Below are 18652 nucleotides of genomic sequence, written 5' to 3'. Positions count from 1 at the left end.
TTTTTTTTTTTTTTTTTTCCAATAGGATAGAAAGAAAGAAAAGACAAAGTAAGACTCCAAAATATAAGAAATATATACAAATAGAGCACACTTCAAAACACCCGGCCACTGTCTGTTCACCTGCAAAGAACATGACAAAACACAGCAACAAAATACATATGTATAAAGAACTTAAAATATTCATGGCTTTGCAGTAAGTTTCCATAAATATATATACCCATACCTACGCCTATATACATACATACATACATACACATGAATATACACTCACATACATATCTATATATCTACATATAAAGCCTACATAAGCATCCCTGCTTCTATTTGTGTGTGGTTGTGAGCATGCATAAGTGTTTAAGGCTTCTCTAATAGAACATTTATTAGTAACTGTGAAGCAGCAGAGACCCGACCCCCAAGACCAGAGGCAGACGAAAAAGGGGGGACCAGAGTCCAAGACCCCAGGAGGGACCCCGACCGCGGAGCCCCCAGAGCCACCCACACAGGACGAACCACTCACCCACCCCCCAGAACGGACCACAGGGGAGAACCGGAAGATCCCCACCAGCAACCACATACAGTGACCCCCCGGGGCCAACAGCGACAAACTCATAGGCCCCCGTCGGCACCCGCCGCACCGATGTAGGTCCAGGTCTAGGCACCGAGGCCCGGGCACCGAGGACTCACACCACCCAGGCCAAGGCCTGACAGGGCCAGAGGACCCGAGCCCCACCAGGCAGACACCAGGCCGAGCCGACACACGCCCAAGCGCCCAGCCCCCGATACCAAGGGCCCCAAGCGCGCCGGCAGGCAAGGGCACACCCCACCAGGGGGCCGCGCGATAGGGGCGCGATGCCAAGCACCCCCAGTTGTATCAAAGAGGGGGCAGTCCGAGTCTTGGCCTAACAAATATCCATTCATACACAGACACAATCACACTATCCCAACCTCAATCTCACATTCATTCACTCAAAGACATACAATAACGATACATTTCATTCTTATTCCCGATACACACTCTAAACCCCCCAGGTCCAAGACATGTACCCACCCTCTACAGGGGGCAGCCCATGCCCAAACCCAGGAGGTAAACCCATTCATTCTTGAGCGGAGAAGAGCCAATACCCCAGAACCGGCCCAGGCCATGCCCCGCCGACAGGACACCCCCCCACCATGAAGAGGACACGCCACCAACCACCCCCCACACACCGCCAACAACCAAGCACGCACCCCCAGCCGACCGCCCGCCATTTAGACAGAAGATAAAAAAATGCATAATTACTTTGTAAAATAGACTTTTAACTTGATTTCTAATTTAAATGAGGATTAAAAAATCATTAATACTGTTTTACAGTTGATTTAAAATGAGTGGTTCACTTCAACATTTAGAAATGGTATGAACTAAACACACTTCTGATTTATCAAGATATTGTAAAATAGTAATGACAATATAAAAGAAGAGTGTTCTTTCAATTGATTGCTTCAGGATACAATTAGACAGTCTCTGGATGAGCTAATTTGTATTTCTGGATTCAAATCAATGAAATAACAGTTCCTGTCCCATGAAGGTCGGAGGCCTAGTCCACTACATGTGAATGCAATCAAGGCATTCACACCATTGTTTTTCTGTTTATATTCATTATTATCCTAGTTGCTATCATTATTCTGAACATTTTTTGGAAGCTCTCTACTCCCACAGGTTTAGTGCTATATGAACAGTTCATATATCAAACCGTTCAGTTATTTCAGGACAATATGGCTATGACTTTGATTATTGATGCAACTTTAATTTTTGGAGATATTTAGTCTTTTCTGCCATTTTGGCTCTCATTGAAAATGAATGGAGCTTTTTATAATCAGACCAAGAGTGCCATCTGGCAGTTTTCCAAATACCCTACGTATTTACCTTAGTTTGTCTTAGAAGCATGACACTTGGTAGACTTGTCCAATTCTTCAAGATGGAGCATGCTGAAGGGGCGGGGCCAGACCTGAAAGTTTGACCTTTTGCCATGAAAAACAAAACACTAATAGCTCATAAACAAAGACTGTCTGAAACATCAAACCTTCAGTGATTGATCCACATCAGGTCCCTTGCAAGACTGAATGGTCAAATCATGAAATTAATTAAGCCACGCCACCTGACAACAGGAAGTGTAAAGTTTTACATTTAACATCCCAAGCTGACCCCTGTGATCTAATCAGCATGACAGTGTGTCCAGTGACCGAAGACATGCTGGTGTAACTTGCTTTTCAACACTGACAGTTTTGGGTGGAGCATGTGGCGGCGTGGAGTGGCTAAGTAAAACGTAACGCCATCGCAATACGTTTGGCTCTAAATTCCACAGATTTGAGCCGAGGTGTACCAAAATCAGTATGATCGATCATTATCCACCCCTTGAACAGGAATCCATGAGAAGTGGCCAATAGCCTCTATAGCGCCCCCTAAATTATAATTACATTTATATCTTGGCCATACATCATCTGATCTGCACCAGATTTTTTGTGCTTGATCAGTGAGCACTTTTACACGTATTCTTATTGTTGTTTAACTTTTGACTCAAGTGCACCCCCTAGATTATTCCAACAGTTATATCTCAGTGACATATCATCTGATATGCGCCAGATTTTTTTGTGCATGATGAGTGAGCACTTGTAGACACATTCTAGACACAATTTTGTTTTTGTTAACATTTGACTCGAGTGTGCCCCCTACATTATTCCAATAGTAATATCTCAGTGATACATCATCCGATCTGAACGGAATTTTTTGTGCTTCATCAGTGAACACCTACAGACACATTGGTATTGTTGATTCATGACATGACTTAAGGCCCACCCACTCAGAGAATAAACTGTCAATTATTGGGTGACTCTTCCAGCTTGGCCCTGTGTAATTTATACAACTTAAACTGTAACTGTTGATTACCACACGACATGTGGAAAAGCATATATGAAGTGCTCGTCAAACATTCGCAACAAAACAGGAAGTCACAATAACTCCTGTCTGGAAGGTCGGATTTCACGTATACTTGTAAGACCTGGAGCTGGACTAGTACTGAAATGGACAGAAGGCGATGTCAAACATTCAGGAAATGCACAACGTGGTGATTGTGTGTGGGATTGGCATGACAGCGTTCGCGATGGTGACTGGGTGGAGGGGCTGAACCTCCTGCGGTCGCGGCATGGCCGGAGCGGTGCTTTGCTGAGAGGGCCTTAAATGGCATTCACACGTGCATTTTTGCAGGAAATGCAAATTCTCTAGTTTCTAATTTCTTTAGCTACTATTCAGCATGCTTTAAGCTAATTGTGTGAATGCCTATTAGGCATTCACACTATAGTGATTCACTTTTTCTTCCGTACGTTTTTCGGCATCTAACTACTCCCACAGTTTTTGTGCTATTTCAACAAATCATACATCATAACATTCAGCTATTTCAGGACATGTCTTCTATGACCTTTGGTATTGGTGCAACTTTAGCTTTTTGAGATATTTAGCCTTTTCTGGCATATTTGATCTCATTGAAAATGAATGGAGCTCATTTTACATCCTTCATAACTTTTGAATTATTTATAACCTGGTACTACTACTTTCACATTTAGACCTGGTTAAGGTTCATTCAGCTTCCTTTCTCAAAATTTTAAACAAAATTCAGCTAGTTCAGCTAATTTCAGCTGTTTTTTTTAACTGTTTTGTGGTCCTTTCAGCTTCATTCTGCTAAAAATCAACATTTTTGTGCTTTTTCAAACTTATTTATGCTAATTTATGCTTGTTCTGCTCCTTTAAGCTTATTTCTGGATGTTTCAGCTATTTCAGCTAGCATTTAGCTGTTTTCATGCAAATTTAATCTTTATCAGCTAATTCCACATTTTTTTTGCAATCATTTAAACTTTTGTCAGCCTAATTCAGCAAAAACGTGTTCCTCTGACATCCTACTAGTAACTGAAGCTTCTTTCTGCTTGTTTTAGCTACTATTTAGCTGTTTTTAGCTAATTCCAGCTTTTCGCAAATAATTTCAACTTTATTGTGCTAATTTTTGCCTGTTTCAGCCTTAGTCAGCACACTTAAGCTTCCTCCACTTCCTTTTGGAAATTTAAGCTTCTTTCTGCATTTCTTTAGCTACAATTCAGCTGTTTTATAGAGAAACTATGATAACTCTGCCATTTTTATAGCTACTCAGATGAAACTTGGCATATTGGTAGATGATAACGATCCCTAATAGATGTTGAATGAAAATCAACAAATTCAGCTAATTTCAGCTGTTATGTGCTTTTTTCCAGCTTTATTCAGCTTACTTCAACATTTTTGTACATCTTCTAACTTATTTCTGCTAATTTCAGCTTGTTATGCTCCTTTCAGCTAATTTGGCTATTTCAGTTACTATTTAGCTGTTTTATGCTAATTTCAGCTTTTTCAGCTAATTCCACATTTTTTTAAAAATCAATCTAACTTTTTTCAGCCTAATTAAGCAAAACCATGCTCTACCCACTTCCTTCTGTTAATTTAAGCTTCTTTCTGCTTGTTTTAGCTACTATTCAGCTGTATTTGTCCAATTTCAGCTTTTTTCAACTTTTTGCGCTCATTTTTTTTTTCAGCCTAATTAGGAAACGTGTTGCTCTTTCTGCTTCCTTCTGCTAATTTAAGCTTTTTTATGCTTCTTTAGCTACTATTCAGCAGTTTTAAGATAATTATTGAGCAAAAGGCATTCACACGTGCATTTTCGCAGGAAATGCAATTTCTCTAGTTGCAGCTGTATTTCAGCACATTCCTTAGCAATAAGCATTCACACATGCATTTTCATAGGAAATGCAATTTCTCTAGTTGTGTGAATGCCTGTAAAGGCATTCACACCATTGTTTTCCAAAAAGTTGCTATCATTATTCCGAACGTTTTTTGGAAACTATCTACTCCCACAGGTTTAGTGCTATATGAACAGTTCATATATCAAAACGTTCAGTTATTTCAGGACAATATGGCTATGACTTTGATTATTGATGCAACTTTAGCTTTTGGAGATATTTAGCCTTTTCTGCCATTTTGGCTCTCATTGAAAATGAATGGAGCTCTCTATAAACAGACCAAGAGCACCATCTGGCAGTTTTCAAAATACCCTACGCAATAACCTTAGTTTGTCTTAGAAGCATGACACTTGGTAGACTTGTCCAATTTCCCAAGATGGAGAATGCTGAAGGGGCGGGGCCAGACCTCAAAGTTTGACATCTCGCCATGAAAAACGATACGCTTCTTAACTCCTACAAGAAAACTGAGACATCAAACCTTCAGTGATTGATCCACATCCGGTCCCCTGCAAGACAGAACGGTCAAATCATGACATCACTTAAGCCACACCCCCTGACAACAGGAAGTATAAAGTTTTACGTTGAACGATCCCTATCTAACCCGTTACCTGATCAGCATGCTAGTGTATCCAGTGACCGAAGACGTGGTGCTGTAACTTGCTTTCCAACACTGACAGTTTTGGTTGGAGCATGTGGGAGGCGCGGCGTGGCGAAGTAACACGTAATGCCGTCGCCATATGTTTGGCTCCAAATTCCACAGTTTGGAACCGAGGTGCACCAACATCAGTATGATCAATTATTATCCACCCCTTGAACAGGAAGCCATAATAAGTGGCCAATAGCCTCCATAGCACTCCCTAGAATATTTTAAAACCCCAGCCCCAAGCCTTTTTTTGACCAATAATTCTGAAACTCGATGTACAGCTGTATCTTCTCAGGACCTATGAAAATGTCTCTTGGAGCCCTAGCCAAAACCAACAGGAAGTCGTCCATTTTGGGTCAAAGGGTCATTTTTAGGCATTTCTAATTGCAAATTTTAACAAACTCCTCCTAGAAATTTTGAAGGATTGCCTTCAAACTTGGTTGATATGCCTTTAAGACATTGGCGAGTACACGTTATCTAAAACTTGCGTTTTGGTATATGATAAAGGGGTGTGGCCAGGTCTCAAACTGTCGCTTCACGCGATAAAGTTCAAAACACTATAACTTTCACATTGAAAGACCGAAATGCACGAAACTTGGCATGACTCATCCCTGTTGGATGCCCCACCATCCACTGTGTCATATTTTGACGTCATTAAAGCCCTGCCCCCTCAAAACAGGAAGTCTCTTTTTAACTTGGAATGCTCCCTTTTGGACAACATTGACCTAATCAGGATGATCCTGTGTTAGAAGACAGATAATATGGTCTGACTTGATTTAAAGCGCAAACTGTTTTTGCTGGAGGATGTGGGCGTGGCGAATTAAGAAGTGACGCCATTGCAATATGTTTAGCTCTAAATTGCAGATTTCAACCGAGGTGCACCAAAATCACTATGATCGATCACTATCCACCCCTTGAACAGGTATCCATGATAAGTGGCCAATAGCCTCCACAGTGCCACCTACATTATTCCTACAGTTATAGCTCAGTGATACAACATCCGATCTGCACCAGATTTATTGTGCGTCATCAGTGAGGACTTTTAGACACATTGATCTCAAGTGCGCCTCCTACATTATTTCAAGTTATATCTCAGTGATACATCATCCAATCTGAACCTGAGCTTTTGTGCTTCATAAGTGAGCACTTGTAGACACATGGGTATTGTTGATTCATGACATCACTTAAGCCCCACCTACTCAGAGAAAAAACTGTCAATTATTGGATGACACTTCCAGCTTCGTACTGTGTAAGATATTAGACTGAAACTTTGTTCGCTAACTGTTGATTACCACACGACATGTTGAAAAGCATAAAGGAAGTGCTTGTCAAACATTCGCAAGGAAGTGCTTGTCAAACATTCGCAACAACACAGGAAGACACCATATCTCCTGTCTGGAAGGTCAGATTTCATCTATACTTGTAAGACCTGCAGCTGGACAAGTAACGACATGGACGGAAGGCGATGTCGAAGATTCAGGAAATGCGCTCCGTGGTGAACGCATGCGGGATTGGCACAAGAGCATTCATGATGGCGACTGGGTGGACTAGCTGGAGCTCCCGCGGTTGCCGTAAGGCCGGAGCGGCGCTTTGCTGCGAGGGCCTCCAATGCTGCTTGCAGTACTATTGTTTTATTGGTATTTTACTGCAAAATTTATCATACTTTTATTTTTATTAAACTCAATTTTATTTTGTTTATCATATTTTACCATATTTTATCTACGATGTATTCTTGTGAAGCACTTTGGTCAGCTATGATTTTTTTAAATGTGCCATATAAATAAACTTTGAATTGAATTGAGTCATTCCTTCCCACTGTGGCCTGTGTACAGTAGTCCCTCGTTTATCGCGGGGAGTTGGCCTGATTATTGAACTGCATCAGGAGCTGCTCAGGTGAACAGCACCATTTGTTTGGGTTTTGATCTGATGACTAAAACACGTTTGTAGACGTAACGTTTAAAATCAAGCTGTCAAGCATCAGAATGGCCACGATGACTAGGGGTTTGAGTCAACTCTCCAAAGTGAGGCCCCCAGAAGACTTCCTCCTCAAAAGCCTGAAGGTGTGTTTGTACAGCTTCTTGTTCAGGTGTGTGAATCTGATTCTGTCAGACTTACTGCCCCATCAGTAGTACTAGATGTTCCTCTGGACTGTACCCTGCTGGTTTTACTTTAGTCACCATCACTCACTTTGTAAAACCTATACAAGCTTCAGCAGCTTCAGATGGGTGTCAGGTGGCTCTGGTGAATTACCTCATCTGCCAGCCGAAGCAGCATGCGCAGGAACCGACCCAGGTGTCCCTGTCGGGCTGACAGCTCCCCTCGGCCCGAGTAATCTGTTCTGTACAGAGCTGTGGCGCTGTCCACTATCAGCAGAGCATACCTGCAGGAGGGAGGGGAACACTTCCTGAAAAATTTGCTCCCACGTGTTCAACCAAAACCAGGTCACATAGGTTGTTCAATGAGTTCAGTGTAGGTCAGAGCATCCCTGATGCATCCTTACATTTCTATGCTGATGATACAGTCGTTTATTGTCGAGCTAGAACAGTTATTAAAGTTTTCCAGATTTTGAAATCCGCTTTCGACATCATCCAGTCAGATTTGTTTTGTCTCAAACTGGTGCTAAATCCAGACAAAACCTAAGGGATGTTGTTCTCAAACAGGGTCAGACCCAGCAGTTATTCACTCAATTTTATCTTCAAATGGTGCTCCTATTGAGTTGATTCTTATAAATACCTGGGTATCTGGGTCCATGCACATCTCTCTTTTAAGCTTCATGTTGAAAACTTGATAGAGAAACTGAAAGTTATTTAACAAAGTCCATGCTCAATAATCCAGGTATACAATCCAACATCTTTCTGTCAGGTCATCTGGAAAGTTTCTTTTTTTTGTGCTGAAACGTTTAGCCTTCGATCCGGAAGGCTTCATCAGTCAAGGAAACACAAAACTGATTCTTCCCCCAACAGCTTACTCCAAAGTGGAACAAACCAGTTATGTTGGTGCTAAGATGGTGTCTTGGCACACCCCCTCCTCAGTTGCTGGCCCTCTTCTTCGTCGACAGTCATGTCAGACTGGTTCAAACCAAAAAAAGTCCATGCTCAATAATCCAGGTATACAATCCAACATTTTTCAGTCAGGTCATCTGGACAGTTTCTTTTTCTTGTGAAACGTTTCGCCTTCGATCCGGAAGGATGAAAGTTATTGTTTTTTTTTCAGAAATAGATCCTGTCTAACTGAATGCTAGAAAACACCTTGTAACCGTGACTTTACTTCCCTCCATTGACTACAGTGACATTATCTATATGAACGTTCCTACAAGCACCCTGCAGATGTTGGATGCTGTCTATCATTCATTCATTCATTCATTCAACCTTTATTTAGACAGGTAAATCCCACTGAGCCTCGAGGACTCATTTACAAGAGAGACCTGATTTCAACAAAGAATGATGACAACAATGGACAACAGCGACAACAATAAACAGTTATAAAAAGTCACACTTTTTTTTTTTTTTTAACAAATAGGATGGCTAAAAAAAAATAAAAGTAAAAAGAAAAGAAAAGTAACAGAAAACAGCTCGATTCTAAGGCGAATGTAGAAAACTAAAAAGAGGAACATGTCTGCATTGGTCCCTGCCAGGAGTCCAACAGATTCTTAAAGTCACTTAGAGAGGTCAAGGTCGAGAGCTTCAGATCTTTTTGTAAGATATTCCAAGAAACAGGAGCAGAGTAGGAGAAGGCCCTTTTGCCTAGTTCAGTTCGCACTGAGGGAACACTGCAGGTAATAATGTCCTGAGAGCGCATGCTGTAGCTGCACTCACGCAGAGACATGAAGGAGGAGATGTATGAAGGCAGCAGACCAAAATGCGATTTAAAGATGAAAATGTACCAGTGAGAGAGTCTGCGTGACGTTAATGATGTCCAGTTAACCAGTGAATACAGAGTGCAGTGGTGGTACGATAATCACAGCCAGTTATGAATCTTAGTGCACCATGATAGACAGCATCCAACATCTGCAGGGTTCTTGTAGGAGCGTTCATGTAAATAATGTCACCGTAATCAATGGAGGGAAGGAAGGTCACAGATACAAGGTGTTTCCTAACATTCAGAGTTAGACAGGATCGGTTTCTGAAAAAGAAACCCAGTTTAATATCCTGATGCATGCTCAATAATCCAGGTAGAAAAATCCAAAAAAGTTCAATCTGGTCCTCTGGACATTCAGAAAAACAAAAAACAAAATATTTTTTTGCTTTGTTTTGTTTTTCTGAATGTCCAGAGAACCAGATTGAACTTTTTTAAACCCAGTTTAACTTTTAGTTTCTTTACCAAGTTTTCCACATGGAGCTTAAAAGAGAGATGCAAGTCGACCAAGATACCCAAATATTTATAGGAATCAACAAACACCATTTGAGGATGAGATCAGAGGAAGAACTGCTGGGACCAACTTCCTATTTTAAAAAAGCATCCCTTTGGTTTTGTCGGCATTTAGGGCAAGTTTGAGGCGGAACAAATCTGTCTGGATGATGTTGAATGAAGATTTCAAAAGCTGGAAAGCCTTATCAACTGTTTGAGATCAACAATAAACAACTGTGTCCTCAGCATAAAAATGTATGGATGCATTAGGCACGTTTTTACCTACATTATGTATGTAGATTGTAAAGAGGGTGGGTTTTAAGACTGAGCCTTGTGGTACACCATTGTTGACTGTTAAATAACTGGAGGAAGTACCATTATGTTGAACACATTGCCTCTGGTCTGAGAGATAGAGAACCAACCAATGGTGTGTTCTGAGAAACCAATTTCTGAGAGTTTATGACACAAGATGTTATGATCCACAGTGTCAAAAGCTTTAGACAGGTCTAAGAAAAGTGTGGCACAATAATCCTTAGCATCCAGTGCTTCAACAATGTCATTAAGAACCTTCAGTGAAGCAGTGGTTGTGCTGTGTTGTTTCCTGAGACCAGATTGATGGGGAAGTAAGATGTTAAATGAGTCCAGGTAATTTTTGATTTGAGAGTTTATTCGTTTTTCTAGAACCTTGGCTAAAATGCAGAGTTTAGAGAGTGGTCAATAGTTGTTCAGTGAGGTGGGGTCACCTCCCTTCAGCAAAGGAAGAACAAAGGCTGTTTTCCAAGCATCTGGAATGGAGTTTTGGCTTATGGAGAGATTGAAGATGTGGGTCACAGGGACTGTGATGATATGAGCAGCCAGCCTTAAAAAATAAGGTGGAAGTTCATGAGGACCTGCAGATTTTTTAGGGTCAAGATCTTTTAACAGTTTATTGACCTCACTGACTGAGAATGGAGAAAAAGAGAAGGTGTGATTAACTGAGGATTGACTTGCAGGAGGGATTTGATTTGTAGAAGTTTGATTATTAAGTGAAGTGGCTGATTTTCCATTAGTAACTGTGTCAAATAAAGAACTAGAAGCAACAAAATGTTTGTTGAAACAGTTCAGGATCTCGTGCTTATTTGACACAGGAACAGAATTAATGAGAAGTTGTCATGGTTGTGCACTAAGATTCATAACTGGCTGTGATTATCGTACTCACCACTGCACCCTGTATTCACTGGTTCACTGGACATCATTAACTTCATGCAGACTCTCCCACTGTACATTTTCATCTTTAAATAACTTCTTGGTCTGTTGCCTTCATACATCTCCTCCTACATGTCTCCGTGTGAGTGCAGCTACAGCATGCGCTCTCAGGACATTATTACCTGCTGTGTCCCCTCAGTGAGAACTGAAGCTATCCTCACACGACTGTCTTCAGGAAGGACAATGAAATATCTGTGTACCAGTTGTAAGTGTAATCTTTATTCTGCATAAAAATCGGTGTTTCCATGTAAAATAATCTGTTATTTTAATTCATCTTTCAGTTTCACCGTTTCAGATGAATGTCATCCTCAGGTGGAGGAGTTCAGGTGTCTGGGCATCTTGTTCATGGGTGATGGCAGGATGGAGCGGGAGATGGATCTACAGATTGGAGCCTCATCCTCAGTAATGAGGGTGTTGCTTTGGTCTGTTTTGGTGAAGGTAGAGCTGGGTTAAAAGGCAAAGCTCTGGTTTTACTGGTCTGTCTACATTCCAGCCATCACCTGTGGTCATGAGGTCTGGATCAGGACTGAAAGAACCAGATATCAGATACAAGTGGACGAAATGGGCTTTCTTTGTAGGGTGGGGGGCCTCAGCCTTAGAGATAAGGTGAGGAGCTCTGTCATGTGGGGGGAGCTCAGAGTAGAGCAGCTGCTCCTCCTCATCTAAAGGAGTCAATGGAGGTGATTCATCTGATTAGGACGCCTCCCTTTAGAGGTCTTCCAGGCACATCTTTCTGGCAAGAGGATCTCCGGGAGGGATGGTGTTTCTTCTCTGGCCTGGGAATGCCTCGAGCCCCCCAGAATGAGCTGGAATGTGTTGCTGCTGAGTTTCTCTCCTGGACCTGCTGCCTCTGTGCTCCAATGATAAATAAGCAGTAGAAGATGGATAAAGATCATAAGCTGCCTTCTGACATTTGATCTCAGCTGCAGAGACCCCACGCAGACAATGTGTTGAGAAATGTGTTATGATTAGTGTAATGGAGTCAAATCATGAGGTGCCGAACACTCACCCCTCATTTTTACAGGATAAAAAGCAGAGTGGAGAGCGTTGTCATGCACAAAACACGTCTTCACAGCAGCTTCTGCCCGCCAGTGAAAAACTAAAGAAGTATTTGTGAAGAAACAGTTGTGCGCCACATTTGTTTGTATAGATTTCCAGTTGTGTTATAAGGTTGGATTTAAGTGTTTAAACTTTCTTTCTTACACCGACTGACTCAAGTGCTTTACATGTGCTCAGCCTGGGTATACATGCACAAACGGTCAATAAAGTTTCTTGAAAAGGAGCTGAAGCTGAACGCCTCACAGCCCCCACAAATGCCCAGGAGTATCATTCCTCTTGTTCCTCTGATGTCTGAGCACATCAATGAGTTTTTCTGACGGTAGCTGTGAAGTGTCCAGACGACATAGCACGAGTGTTGGGACTGACCTGGACTCGGCCATCATGGCAGAAGCTTGGTAGAGCAGCTGAGTCTGATGGTCGGTGTTGAAGGCACGGGCGTAGGCTACGTTGTCTAAAACATCACTCCCTACCAGCCCATACCTGAGCGAGGAAGGAAGAACAATATATCTACAGTCAACTTTAAAGGTGAAATACAAAAAAAACGTCTGATTTTCCGACACAGCACGTCACCTCTCAGCCACAGCGAGGAGCCTCTCTGGTCTGAAGGTCCCCTCAGTGTCGATGTACATGGCCTTTCCCTCTCCTCCCCCCTGATCAATAGGCAGCTGCAGTCGAAGCACAGACACCTTCAGGTCACCTGCAGATCCTCCTCCATCAGTACTAACTCAGGAGAGCCTACCTGACAGGTAACAGCCAGAGTGTGGCACAGCTGAGTCTTCCCCGTCCGAAACTCTCCGAACATCTCTGTGATGGAGCCCGTCTCAATCCCACCTGCACAGGAGCACAGTTTAGACCCCCCCACTGACAGATGGCTCAGGCTGAGCAAGAGTGACACCCACCCTGCAGCAGTTTGTCCAGCTCCTTGGAGCCTGTGGAGATCTGGATGATCTCTGCTCTCCTCTGGTGGAACTCTGTGGCTGTGGTGAAACCCATAGGGACCAGTTTGGCTGCTTCAGCCTACCAGCAGAGCAAAATCAAATCAGACAGGCAGGTGCTGGAAAATATCTCCATTTAGAAGAGGAGAACCATGGCAGGTACTGGTGAACACTGGAGCAGACTGGGGTTGTCACTAAACCCTGACAGACAAACAAACACTTATCAGCCATGCCTGGACATACTGTAACCCAGAAGTGCCCAGATGTTTCCATCATGGAGCTCCTTTTAAAATGACCAAGTCGAAGTGATCTACCTGCTATAAGGCCCCGTTTACAGAAGAATCACCTCTGGAAACTTTAGTGTTTTTTCAACGTTTATTGGGAGTAATAAACAAAAAAAAAAGAGTGGGTTGGGTTAACGTGAAAACGCTGTAGTTTCCATGTCAGTCGGGTTGCCACATAAATGATGAACTATAGTACTGTGGCTTTAAAATTATAGTATTTTGACCTAAACTGTCATATCAGAGTCAGAGTCAGAGTTTCTTTATTGTCATTCGCACCTCATGTGGTACATGTGGTGGAGCGAAATTATGTACACAGGGTCCCAGTTACATCCAACAATAAAATGTATAAGAAAAACAGTAATAACATCTAAGATATGAACTAAGAAAAACATCAACTAAATATACACTAAGCACTCATAACAAAACATTGAACATCAGCACAAACATGAACATGAGTCTGTGTGAGCAGATGTGCACGCATGAACACATCAACATTGAAACAGATCAGCAGCAACATGAAACAGATCAGCAGCAACATGATATGGTTTATCACAGTGATTATTCTAGTTAAAGATTCATGAGTCTAACAGCCTCAGGGTAGAAGCTGTTCCTCAGTCTAGTGGTTCTACACTTAATGCTCCTTAACCTCCTTCCTGAGGGGAGTGGGGCAAAAAGTGTGTGTGCTGGGTGAGTGGGGTCCTTCATGATGCAGGTGGCCCTCTTCCTGCATCTGGAGGTGTAGATGTCTGTGATGGTGGGGAGGCTGATTCCGACAGATTACTGTGCAGCCTTCACCACTCTCTGCAAAGCTTTTCTTTCTGCAGCTGTGCAGCCTCCATGCCACACGTTGATGCTCGAGCACAGGATGCTCTCCACTGCACACCTGTAGAAGGAGGTGAGGACTGAGCTTCCCAGACCAGCTCGCCTCAGCCGTCTGAGGAAGTAGAGTCTCTGATGAGCTTTCTTGATCAGGCTGGTGGTGTTGTTGCTCCAGCTGAGGTTGTCATTCATGTGTACACCCAAGTACTTGTAGCTGGAGACCACTTCCACCGCAGATCCTCTTATGTTCAGGGGGGTGTAGGTGTTTTTGTTCCTTCTGAAGTCCACAATCATCTCCTTTGTCTTCTTCACATTGATGTGAAGGTTATTCTCTCTGCACCAGCTCTCCAGGTGTTCCACCTCCTGCCTGTAGCTGGACTCATCGTTTGTGATGCATCCCACCACCGCTGTATCATCTGCAAACTTTACAATGTGACAGCCTGGATGGGTAGCTGCACAATCATACGTGAGCAGAGTAAACAGGAGGGGGCTCAACACACATCCCTGAGGAGAGCCAGTGCTGAGGGTTATGGTGGAGGAGGAGAGGTTGTGGATCCTCACTAACTGTGGTCTGTTTGTTAAAAAGTCTAGTACCCAGTTGCAGATGGAGGGGCTTAGTCCTAGTGTGGATAGTTTGTCCATCAGGGTTTGGGGGATCATGGTGTTGAAGGCGGATGTGAAGTCCACAAAGAGCATACGGACGTAAGAGTTTTTCTGCTCCAGGTGGTTGAGCGCAGTGTGGACCACAGAGGAGATTGCATCCTCTGTTGATCGGTTCTCACGGTATGCGTACTGATGAGGGTCCTCGTTGATGTTGATGGTTGTTTTTATGTGAGTCATGACCAGTTTTTCGAAGCATTTAGCGACTATCGGGGTGAGGGCCACTGGCCGATAGTCATTCAGACCAGTCACTGTAGAGCTTTTTGGGACTGGGATGATGGTGGCAGTCTTCAGGCAGGTGGGAACTGTCTCCAGGGTAAGTGAGGTGTTAAAGATGTCTGCCAGCACCTCACAGAGCTGATCAGCACATTCCTTCAACACTTTTCCGGGGATGTTGTCTGGGCCAGTTGCTTTGTGCGGATTAATCCTCCTGAAGGTACTCCTTACTTCTGCTGAGGTCACGCTGAGATGCTCTTCATCCGGTGGTGAGGTGAGTCTGGTGCTGGGTGGTCTGTTCGGGTCTTCAAAGCGTGCATAGAACTTGTTGAGGGCATCAGGCAGAGATGGGTCTTTGGGGCATTGTTCACTCCTTCCTTTATAATCCGTTATGCACTTAATGCCCCTCCACATGCTCCGAGGGTCTTGTGAGATGAATTGACCCTCGATCCTCTGTGCATATGTGGCCTTGGCCCTCTTAATACCAGCAACCAGCTCTTTTCTTGTCCTACTCAGCTCCTCTGAGTTTCCAGACCTGAAGGCAGTGTTCCTGGCTTCCAGCAGGGTACGCACCTCTGCATTCAGCCAAGGTTTTCTGTTTGGGTAGATTTTAACATTTCTGATAGTGGAGACTGTGTCAGTACATGTACTAATGTAACCCAGTACTGAGGATGTGTATTGGTCAAGATCAAGCGAACCTCCATTTTCAGCAGCTTCTCTGAAAACCTGCCAGTCTGTTCGATCAAAACAATCTCTCAGTATGGGGCCACTGTCCTGGATCCAGCATTTAACTTTCTTTTGAACCGGTCTGGAGCGTCTCAGCGGGGGCATGTAAGCAGGAGCCAGGAAGATTGAGATGTGGTCTGACAGTCCTAGGTGGGGGCGGGGTTCGGCTTTGTATGCATTTTTTACGTTCGTGTAAACACGGTCCAGCGTGCGGTCTCCACGTGTCGGAATCGTCACATGCTGATTAAAGCTTGGGAGACACTCCTTTAGATTCACGTGGTTAAAGTCTCCGGCTACAATGTAAAGAGCCTCGGGGTGTTTGTTCTGCAGCGAGCTGATGATATCATGAACTCCTGCAGTGATTCATTAGCATTAGCGTCCGGAGGAATGTAAACAACTGTGATAAAAGTCACTGTGAACTCTCGGGGTAGATAATGTGGCCGACATTTCACTGTTATTTGCTCCAAAGCCTTCGAGCATGAGCTATTTACAACAGTACAGTTCGTGGACCAACTTTTACTCACGTAAATGCACACTCCGCCCCCCCGTGATTTCCCCGTTAGCTCGCTGCAGCGGTCCGCTCGAAAAAAAAGTCTGTCATCCAGCTGGAAGACTGAGTCCGGCGTTTCACTTGTAATCCACGTTTCCGTGAGGCAAAGCACTGCACACTTCTTCATCTCTTCTGAGGCGCCCGCTCTCAGACGAAGTAAATCCACCTTGTTGTCCAACGAGCGGACGTTCGACAGAAAGAGAGACGGCATGGGGAGTTTACCGGCTTTAGCGTTAGCTCGTAGCCTCACCATAACCCCCGCCCGGCATCCTCTCCTCTTAAGCCGGGAGCAGCGCTTCCTCTTCTGCCCACTGGAACGCCTCTGCTGCAGCTTCCAGGTAGATGACTTTAAGATCTGCATTCTGCCGAGCGTAGCTTTGAGTTTGTTGCTGATTTCTGCTATATTTCGTGGCAAATCCGCTCCTATTCTCATCAGTTCGGTTCGGCTATAGTTCACACGCATAAATCGCGCGGAGTCAGGCACAGAGTCAATATCAAAACTTCTAAAAACTGGGATGGTACCGGGAGCCTGTGAAGCTGCAACTGCTCTGAGCGCGGCCATCTTGGTATCTGACAGATATGACTGACAACAGACTGGCAGGTTTTCAGAGAAGCTGCTGAAAATGGAGGTTCGCTTGATCTTGACCAATACACATCCTCAGTTCTGGGTTACATTAGTACATGTACTGACACCGTCTCCACTATCAGAAATGTTAAAAGCTACCCAAACAGAAAACCTTGGCTGAATGCAAAGGTGCGTACCCTGCTGGAAGCCAGGAACACTGCCTTCAGGTCTGGAAACTCAGAGGAGCTGAGTAGGACAAGAAAAGAGCTGGTTGCTGGTATTAAGAGGGCCAAGGACACATACAGTGGGGAGAACAAGTATTTGATACACTGTTGATTTTTCAGGTTTTCCCACTTGCAAAGCTTGTAGATGACTGTAATTTTTTATCATAGGTACTCTTCAACTGTGAGTGATGGAATCTAAAACAAAAATCCAGAAAAATACAATGTATGATTTTTAAATAATTAATTTCCATTTTATTGTGTGAAATAAGTATTTGATCATCTATCAACCAGTAAGAATTTTGGCTCTCACAGACATGTTAGTTCTTCTTTAAGAAGCCCTCCTGTTCTCCACCCATTACCTGTATTAACTGCACCTGTTTGGACTCGTGACCTGTATAAAAGACACCTGTCCACACACTCAATCAATCAGACTCCAGCATCTCCACAATGCCCAAGACCAGAGAGCTGTGTAAGGACATCAGGGATAAAATTGTAGACCTGCACAAGGCTGGGATGGGCTACAGGACAATAGGCAAGCAGCTTGGTGAGAAGGCAACAACAGTTGGTGCAATTATTTGAAAATGGAAGAAATACAAAATAACGGAAAATCTCCCTCGGTCTGGGGCGCCATGCAAGATCTCACCTCGTGGAGCATCATTGATCTTGAGGAAGGTGAGAAATGAGCCCAGAACTACACGGCAGGACCTGGTCAATTACCTGAATAGAGCTGGGACCACAGTCTCAAAGAAAACAATCAGTAACACTCTACGCCGTCAAGGATTAAAATCTTGCAGTGCACGCAAGGTGCCCTTCCTCAAGCCAACGCATGTCAAAGCCCATCTGAAGTTTGCAAATGACCATCTGAATGATCCAGAGGAGGAATGGGAGAAGGTCATGTGGTCTGATGAGACAAAAATAGAACTTTTTGGTTTAAACTTGTAGATGAACATATATCTGTGATATATTCATAAATTAAACGGATTCTTTCATTTTTCTGGACTGAGTTCTATTGTGCATTGAATTATTAAATGTAACGTGAGACGTTAATTTTCTTTGACCCATCAGATGAATGCGGTCATTTATTAACAGAATCAAAGTTTAACATCAAACATTTACATTAAATTGGCAAAATTGAATACAATAACATAGCTTAGTTAGCAAGCTTTACAATTAGGAAACCATACGGCCATGATTTCCCTTGCAACTTTAAACCAACAGACATTTCTGAAAATATCTGGATGATTACTGGCACGATAGAAGAGTTTTAAAGATGGGAAATTGAGGGAGTTTAAGGAGAGAAAATGTGTGTGAGGGAAATTGTGTCGGTATAAGAACGGCACTCTCCATCCGAACCCAGTTTCGCCCCGGTACGCTTCGGTAGGAAATCAACTCGTTACCTCTCTGAAGATGAATCAGCTGGTACGGAGTTCCATTTAACGCTACCATTTCTAGCGTCTCCGTAGGATGGTTGGGAAACGTCCGGAGTAGTGACGGTACTTAGTGCAGCACACGTTCACCTCACGGGTGGGCTCATATGAGTTGTGAGTCCGTCAGAGTTCCACTCAGATGTGGAAGATTCCATAAT

The 18652-nt window shown here is 43.4% G+C and overlaps 1 protein-coding gene across 1 annotated transcript in view; it reads right to left on the bottom strand.

Annotated features, from left to right (window-relative positions):
• Positions 1 to 18652, bottom strand: part of rad51 (RAD51 recombinase) — a 40717-nt gene that overhangs the window by 3413 nt on the left and 18652 nt on the right. Inside the window, exons 4-8 of the mRNA XM_037685275.1 lie at positions 12988 to 13105; positions 12828 to 12919; positions 12659 to 12753; positions 12455 to 12568; positions 7688 to 7817 (exon numbers count right to left, since the gene is read on the bottom strand). Coding sequence (XP_037541203.1) covers positions 7688 to 7817; positions 12455 to 12568; positions 12659 to 12753; positions 12828 to 12919; positions 12988 to 13105 — 549 coding nt within the window. The remainder of the gene's footprint in view (positions 1 to 7687; positions 7818 to 12454; positions 12569 to 12658; positions 12754 to 12827; positions 12920 to 12987; positions 13106 to 18652) is intronic.

The sequence above is a fragment of the Nematolebias whitei genome, chromosome 12 (assembly GCF_014905685.2).
Source record: "Nematolebias whitei isolate Nwh7 chromosome 12, NemWhi1, whole genome shotgun sequence".
Classification (NCBI taxonomy): Eukaryota; Metazoa; Chordata; class Actinopteri; order Cyprinodontiformes; family Rivulidae; genus Nematolebias; species Nematolebias whitei.
This window is presented reverse-complemented; position numbering and strand designations above follow the sequence as displayed.